This window comes from Phaethon lepturus, unplaced genomic scaffold (genome assembly GCF_000687285.1).
Source record: "Phaethon lepturus isolate BGI_N335 unplaced genomic scaffold, ASM68728v1 scaffold42897, whole genome shotgun sequence".
In the NCBI taxonomy this organism is placed as follows: Eukaryota; Metazoa; Chordata; class Aves; order Phaethontiformes; family Phaethontidae; genus Phaethon; species Phaethon lepturus.
Window position 1 is genome coordinate 19184 of NW_010553342.1, and position 8779 is coordinate 27962.

Below are 8779 nucleotides of genomic sequence, written 5' to 3' on the forward strand. Positions count from 1 at the left end.
TTCATAGCGACAGCTTCATTATGATTATTTTAGAGTTTATACATAGGAAGACCAAGACACCCAATTAACTTAGATCAGACTGTTAATGTGGCAAGTTCCATTGCACTATTCTGAACAGAAGATAGCAGATCTTCTGTAACAATGCTGTTTTCCTCTTGAAGGACCCAAATCCAGATGAGAAACTCAGTGGAGTGTCTTGCAAAAAACAGTGCAGGATAATTGGACCGCTTATCCTAAGAGGTCCCAACAAGTTAATCCTACAAAAACCCAAGCAGCTGAAAGCTCCTTCCTCCCCACATAGTAACATCCAGTCATCCTCGCTTTCAGCAGAGGACTGCTGGGCACTCAACTCAAAGTTGCAATTTCCAGACCCCTTTCTTCAGCAGCACCACCAATGCCAGACTTCAGAAAAGAACTCCTCCAAGTAACAAGGAAAATCCACCTCTATTGCCATGAAGTCCCACAGCAGAGGCTCCCACCTCTTCCTATAGCACATCCTCCTAATCTGTTTTCTCAACAATAAGGAAAACATTGACTGAATAAGTAGTGATATACAATGAAAGCTGACCATATACCATAGCACGAGGTCGTTAGTCCCACTCTTCTACTCTTTCTAACACTACAGGAATGGAGGGACGTACACATTTTTATCCACTTGCTTTTACACAGATGCTCCTCAGGTGGTGGTGGGGGTGAGTGGGTAAAAAAACCCAACGAAAACCAGCATTGAAAGCAAGAGCCACTGGTAGATTTGAAAATTTAACCTCAAACAGCTGAATACTTCCGGATATTCAATCAAAACACCCTGAGCTACATAATATTTTTAAAGCACCCTTTTAAATAAATTATTGAAGTTCCAGTCAAAAGCACTTAAGGACGCCTCTCCATTTAAAATAGGAGTCACAGGAGAATGGCAGAGTGAGAGAGCATGCAGTTAAGTGACGCTACACAGTGGAAGGCAAGAAGAACCAGGTTATGGACTACATGTGGCTCCCTCCTTGCATGCCTGTACACCATGCAGTGTTACTACAGCGCATGTTACGAGGACTTGGAATCCAGAGGCGAGTTCCCATCAGTTCGAAATTAAAATGACCAGCACCATTAGAAAACTGAAGTTGGCCTGGGCCCCACGGAGGATCAAGGCAGAGGATTCCCCCGTGACTGGCTAAGGATGGACAGGCAGTGAGAAGAACCGGAAGGACAGGAGAAGCCAGAATCTCTTTGGCTGGAGGAGCAGAATGGGGAGGAAGCTGCATTTATGGAGCACAGTTTGTGAAGCAGCCGCTGGAGGAATTGGCTTTGGGGAAGTTGGATATTTGCACTGCTGACGTAAGATTCAGGAGGGAGGGAGAATGGTGGCAGCAGGAGTAGCTTCCATGGCTAGCACCAGCAGTGGAAATGCTCCAAGCAGCTAGCACAGTGGGAAGCAAGGATGGGAAAAAGATACATATATATAATGGAAGAAAAGATCTTCACTGCTTATCTAATTAAAAAAAAAAAAAATGAAACAGAGGAAAGGAAAATAAACAAAGGAGAGAGAAGCACCAGTCGCAAAGAGTTCACAAGGCTTTTTTTCCTCCTTCCCCCAGCGTCACTGCTCTGGCTCTGACCTTCGGGGCCGGTATCTCCGATGGCCCGTTGATTTCCGCGTGGCCACTGCTGCGGTGAAGCCCACCAAGCAGCACAAGGATGTGGTGCCAAATTTGGCTGTGTCTAGCCAGTTGGGTGTTTCTGTCTTCAGGTACCTCTCAGCTAAGTGCAGACTCATCACTACGAACCACAAGACTGAAGCAAATGCATCAATTCTCCGGAGCCTGCAATGCCAAAAAGAAACCAAACAAGACACAAGGTAAGAGTTTAAACACCAGTGAACCCCCTTGGTCCTGAGGACGGAGAGGGAGGGTACACAGACCGAGCAGGTTATGTACTATCTCTTACTACAGTTATATCACCTGCAGCCCTTCCCGTTGCTGTGGTAAGTACCCACATAGATCAGTTCCATTTTCTACCAGACTACAGGAGCTGCAAAGGGAGCTTTTCATTCACAGTAATTCAAGCTTAAATTGAATTAACCAAGGCAGAGATCCAAAGTAAGCTCTGCTGTCTCCATCCAGTCAGCTGGCAACCCAAAGAATAACAAAGAGAACTGTGCCACCTAGTACTACATGTGCCCCTGGCTCACTGAGTCAAGACAGGTCAAAAGACCTCCAAAATAATGCAGTCTTCATTTAAGTGGAACAGAAGAAAAGAGCACACCCACCTGATCCGCCCAGCTAAGAACATGGCCAACAGGCAGGTGAACAGTCCAAGGACAGCGACTGCCATCTGGTGATTCTTCCCGTAAGCCCATGCGGCACTCAGGTTCTCCACCATCTGTTCTGGGAGCAGGCGGAGCAGCTCCTGCCAGCCTGCCACCGTCACGGAAGCGTCATTTTCCAAGTCTGCACGTGAACTTGTGCCAGTCCTGTTCTGAATGGATGCTGGACCAGAGGAGACAGGAGCAGGGACTACTGCACTGAGTGAGAAGGGGTCGCCTGACCCATACAAGGCCATCAGAACCAGGAACGCGCAGCTGAGGAAGGCCAAGAACCGCAGAAATATCACCTGAGCTGGTGTGGTTATGGAAGCAGAAGAGGAAGAAGAACATGAATTCTGCAGAGGAAGGGAGAAACACCTTGTCAGAAGCTGAATGAACTGTAGTAAGGTTTTGAAATGATGCTTGACGAAACACTTCCAGACTATATGGTTTGCCGAACAGTTTTGCTCAAGTCCTTATAAGTCTCTGTACTGGGTGGGCACCACATGGGATGTTGTAGACTAGCAAAGAGCAACAGCAGAGCTATGAGCAGAAGACAAGGTCAGGCAGGGCAGTGAGGCAACGAGAAGGTCATAATTCTTTTCCCATCCTTCTTGCTTCTCCCCGCCCCCTGCCTCATCCTCTGTAGTTTCCTGCACTGTACTCATAAATTGGCTTCCCTCCCTCCCCTTTTCCACATGTCCACTTTCTGGACACTATTTTCCTTCCACTCTGTTCTTATTATTACATTAGACCTACTTTCCAGCAATCACACTGAATGACAACAGCAAGACGAAAACCTCAAACTAACATCAGGATTATCTGCGGCAACTTATCCTGTGCTCCTCTAAACTTCTGCTATGCACCCAAGTTCGCAGTTAAGAGCGCCCGAAGGCCGCTGCCTGCCTTTCCCAGCAGCAAGGTGCAGAGGTACCTAGTTCTCTGCACTTCCCCCTAAATTCCCTCATGTCTCCCCCCATGTACCTGAGCATAGGTCTTGTCTGTCTCACGGCGTTTGAAATGGTGGCTGAGTAGCAGCGCCCGGAGCTGCCGATTCTGATGTTTTATGTAATATTCCACAGCAGCCTGGCATGGACGGCACAGCTTGTAGGTCTGCTCCAGATGGTGCTTATACACCTCAATCTCCTCATCATATTTTCCCTGGTGAGAAAATAGGAGAAGAAAAATAGGCAAGAACTGGAAGGCTGTCATTGTTTGAAGGCCCCGGTGAGATGAGCTCCATAAATCATTAACGGCACTTGTAAAAACAGACAGTGAGTAGGGCCAAATCTACGTTTTTCAGCGTCACTACAGTGGATACATCACTTATCACAGAGGCTTCTAGGGTTCTTCCATCTCCACTCCCAGCCTCTATTAACATCCTTGTACCAAAAGCATAGAGCTGAAAACATGCAGCTCCTTTGGGAAAGGGAAGTAGAAAAATGCAATGTGGCTGTCTGAGGGCTTGCTGCAGCAGTTTCACAGGCTCCATCTGCCAGAATCGAGAACGAATCACATGAAAGAGACTAGTAGCAGCAGGCTCACCCCCTTACTGGACAGGCCAGTAATGCTGAGAGAGGCCACTGCTGTCACTGAGACACATATCTAACCACGTTGGATAACACAGTCCCATGTTTCTTAGTTGGCACAAACACTGCAGTTCACTGAATGCCTAAAAAGGGGCCAAAGGCTGGTGTTACTTGAGCAAGCGGATATGCCTGGCAAGAAGCAGGGACTTGAAATAAAGCTGAGAAATGGGAATCAGCTGAAGATGTTCTCACTAAACATTATCAAATTTAAATCTGTTCCCTGGGAGTGATCCTGATTAAACACTTCATACTTACACAAAGCAGACTGAATTAGGCAACCCAGAGGATAAACACATCCCACTATAGCGCAGTCTTATAACCTCAAGGCTTGACCATGGCTGAAAGCTAAGGACTGCAGCACTCAATTCTCTGCGTGAAACTTTGGGGAGCCATAAAACTGTGGAGGAGAAACCACACTACCCTATCCTCCATACACATTAAGTAATGGGAAGGCCAAGAAGTTGCTCAGCAGGAAATCCCTTTGCCCTCCTAGGCACAAATGCCTAACCAGGGACATGATCTGGCTGCACAGGATTCCTCTCCCACTCCACTAGTAAAAGCAGAGCAGCACAGCCAAGGCCTCAGGAAAACCAAAATCTATTAAGGCTTCAAGGTGACTAGTGGACTGTTGTGCCTGCCAGATCCTGTAAGCTCAGCTGGGTCAATGGTAAGTACTGGAGTTGTAAGCTGATCTCAGCAATGTGCATGTTTGTTTCTGGGCTCAAGCTTCAACTTCCAGTGTCCATCTAGAACATATCATTACATTATGGCTTTGGAATAGGATTAGGTAAATTTGCAACACTAATCAGTAACGTTCTCTGCACCGAGTGCCACATAGTGCTTCTGAAGACTACTGGAGCACCATTCCATAGCACACCGAAAAATTCCTCTCCCCCCCTGCTTACTAGGCTGCAGCATGGTACCATTTGCAAAGCCAAACCAAATAAATTATTACAGAGCAAATTAATCAGAGCAGGAATAGCAGATACATGCATGGGAATGCCTTGGACAAACATTCTCCTGTCATGCCAGTCCCTAACAAACACTTACCTCCTCCCTTGGTGAGAATGAAGCCAGCTGTTTGATCTTCGTGGTTTGATGGTTGTTGCATTTCTTGCAAAGCAGAATTTGGCTGCTCACCCACTGTTGCGGTTTGGTAGGATCACAGAAAGTCGTAGCACCTGACACAACATGGTTAAGGTGTTCCATGTACTGAGCAGGGATGGGCTTGTTGTAGTCTCCATTCTGACAGAAGCAAAAAGGGAGGCGGGAGGGAAAGCATACATGAGATCATAATATCAAAGTTAGGCATCCTCTGGTTGATAACAAGATTCCCTAAGCTCTGTCAGGTGCTCTGTACTCCATGCATTCACCTATGTAACAAAAGAAATAAGTGAAAAAGAGACACAAAATCCTTCAAATCTTCTCCCCCATCCACTGTTCTGTATGCCTACTGCAAGCAGTTGGTGGCGGTGGTGGATTTTGGCTTAAGATGGGCTTTGTTATTTAATACCGTAAATAAAACAATTCAGCTGTTCCAAAATAGAAAACCAGAAAATAATTGTTCCACCTATTAAAAAAAGATTCTTAAGAGATATTGGTGAAAATGTCAAGGCCCTTTTTGCCCTGGGATGCAAGAGAGGAAAATTTGTCTTTATCTTTCTGTGTCGGCACATCCCAATACTTTCTTTCTCAAATTTGATCAAGTTATCAGCTGCTGAGTTCACAGGTGCTCAGCACAGAGCTGCCAGCCATCATTTGCCCTGGGCCTGTATCATCTTAAACGAGGAGCAGGGTTTTCCCACAAGGACTGCTCCACAGGGCACGCGCCTCCCCAGCCACCCTTCAAGCAATCTGTCACCATACCTCTTGGAACCCATTGTACTGCTCACAGTTGGGGCAGTCCCAGCAGTTGCGGTTCCCATATGGCACTATTGTGTCCTGATTGCAGAACCAGCAGTTCACTGTCACATGTGTAGGCTTCTTCCTGTTAGAAAAGGAAATGTGTTAGGCATCAACACTGAGTTCAGATGATGTAGAGGAACGCAATGGCTTTCAAACAGGGAAATGCAAGAAAGGCTGGAATAACAATCAGTCTTCCCATTTAGTATGTTTAAAGGTATGACTCAGAGTAGTCATTTTAGCAATGAAAAGATGGACTAAAAGTGCAAAGTAGAAATAAATTTCTGCCTGATGCTCATATTTCTTTGTGCTAGTACCATGGACATGCCAGAACTTTAATAACAACCTTGTGAATAACCCACTTCACTGTTTTTCAGAGGCATATTTGGGGGTGCAAGTCCTCTCCATAATCGGCAGTATTATGCAGAGGATGCAGTAGAGTCACTGCTTAACACCCAGGATTCTGGGAAACAGAAGTTACAATCCACAAGAATTGTATATAACGGTACTCAGGAACCTAGGAAATGGGCTCATCGTTACAGTTTTGTCCACCCTGCTTGATACAAAAATTTTCAAGGACAAGGGCATATCAAATTATCCCAAGGTTCAGGTACTGCAAATAGCTGTTTCTTCACAGCTTTAGATACGTAAGAAGAAACTGAGGAACCAACATGTCTTCCCCAGTTTTTGTGCCCTGGAACTGAAGAGACAAAGACTAATAGCCTGGGATCCATGAGCCCCTTGTTTTTTTTAAAACAATCCTGTTAAAACAACAGTCACTTCGAGAAAAACAGCTGTGGCGTGGTCCCATTGCAACAGGTTGTGACAGATGTTTGAGCAAAGAACTTCAGTGGCCCTTGAGCCTGCCTGCTAAAGAAGGTCTGCATTTGTCTCGACCCTCAGTGCAATACCCGAAAGGAAGCTTGCTGGCAGGTCAAGGCAACACAGTCCAGCTGTCTGGGTTTATCCGAACCAGTCCCAATCACACCTCCAAGGGAGGGCAGCTGTTCAGGCAAAGCCCAGGCAGGGACTCACTATGGCAGCTATGCAGACAGACGGATCCAGCTGCCACCAGCCCTGTTTGCTGCCTAACTCCACCAAGTGATCGGCGTGCCTCCCGCTAGGCAGCTCCTAAAACGGCAGCGAAAGCAACTGAGCAGAGAGGGTCACTGAGGGCCTGGAAAGCAAGTAACAGTAGCTAAAGTGCTCACCAGTTGAGAGCACCTCTCTTCTTCCTGCTCTAGGAAATGTTCTCTCCTGCTACAGTATTTTGGAGCAAAACACCTTCTGAATGCCGCAGAAATGTTGCAGGGCATCCTGCAACCAAACAGGCAGGTGGTTCTCCCCTTAGTTAAGCCGGCTTCTCTCTCAGTCATCACTGTTGCAGCTGGATGCCTACAATTAAGATTCTTCCCCACTCCCATTTCCATAGACCATGTCTTGAAATTGGGTCCATAAAATATCAAACCCTCAAGTGATGCTTGGGCCTCCTGTTTTAAGTACTAATGATGAGGATAATCTTGAAATTAAGCACCAGAAGGAAGCCTAAAAAAGAGTGCACAGAGGACTCCCTGCCAGATGCTGAAAGAAAATGGCTGGAGCTACTAGGGTGACAGATTCTCATCTCAAAATAGATGCATACACCCACACCCCTCTTAAAACGAGTATTCACCGCTCAACTTTGTTCATTGCCAAGGGAGCTCAAAACAGTAAGTGATCCGAGTCAAAAATACCACCACTGAAATGGGCAGGCAAAAAAAAAGAGTTTAAACCAGATGGAAATCAAGGTTTCTAGTCCAAGTTATCCAAGAGCTACCACTGCCCAAAAGCCAAGCAAACCACACATCAAAACAGCCATATGAAGGATGGACAGCAACATTTGTGGGTGGTAGTTTAACCTCATTACCATAGTAATGTAAAAGCTATGAAAATATTATGCATAGGCTTCAGCACGTTAACCATCAAAACACAAATCCTGCTGCACCTTGAGCATAGACTTTGACAGTAAGCACAACTTAAACTCCATCCTCTGATGTCGGTTATCGCACAGGTCCTGGTACTGCAGAGAGCGCTGTGATCCCACCATTATGCTGCTGTGGCACCATCCTCTGGCAACCATGGAAATAAGATGCACCACGCTTCACCTTCTACCTACCACAAGTCTCTAACTTCCATGACATGACAGAGTAGGTAGAAGCACAAATTTCAAGGATGACACAGAAGTGGAAAGCACAGGCCAAAAAACTAGTAAAGCATGCATGTTATAAAGCAAAAAAAGAACCAATGACAAACCCTGTTTGAGAACTTGCTAATATCAGAGACCAAACCCTTAGTATACTCAAGACCCTTTCGTCTCTTCCAAACAGGATTCCATTTCTCACTCTTAAGGCTGAGGAAGTGCTATCAAGGGTTAAATAGCAGCCCTTCATTCTCACAATGTATGCAAGAGAAATTGCAAAGTCCTGGATTATTTAGGAAAAAAAGCAGTAATCCTTCCTTTTGTGAAGCTGTAATCTGTTGCCATAGAAATAGGTGCAAAAAATCAGAAGTTCCCAACCTGCTGGATGAAAAAGAAGGGAGGGGGGTGGAAGGTCATTTGAGGCAAGAACATGTAGGCAGCGTGCTGATTTTCTAGTAACTGGGCAGGCCTTTAAAAACAACAAACAGGTACTGCATTTGGAAAGACTCTCAAATTCAGATTTAATTACTTTGGAACTACATATACCCTGACTGAACTCAGGCAGCAGCTGAACATAGTAAGTCAGAACACACATTGCTTCTGAAGTCAGACATTCTGTTATGAGAAGATAGACAATGCAAAACCCATATAACCATTTACCATGTGCTCAGTCCCTTGCAAAACACTAGGCAAATCATCTCTAAGGAGTTTATAATCTAACACTGTATTAACTTGAATTAGCCTCACTGGATGAAGAACCACCCTGAAAAACAAAATCTGCGCAGCAAATTGAACCAGCAGTGATTGAATTAC

General features: G+C 45.6%; 1 protein-coding gene across 1 annotated transcript in view; it reads right to left on the bottom strand.

Moving 5' to 3' along the window:
• The window catches only part of TMEM201 (transmembrane protein 201), a gene marked incomplete at its 5' end in the record, with an annotated part of 18978 nt that extends 13106 nt beyond the window's left edge, over positions 1-5872 (bottom strand). The window contains 5 exons of the mRNA XM_010291510.1: positions 1611-1814; positions 2261-2652; positions 3281-3457; positions 4936-5130; positions 5752-5872. Of these exons, the coding sequence (XP_010289812.1) occupies positions 1611-1814; positions 2261-2652; positions 3281-3457; positions 4936-5130; positions 5752-5872 (1089 nt within the window). The remainder of the gene's footprint in view (positions 1-1610; positions 1815-2260; positions 2653-3280; positions 3458-4935; positions 5131-5751) is intronic.
• Positions 5873-8779: the final 2907 nt, after the last annotated feature.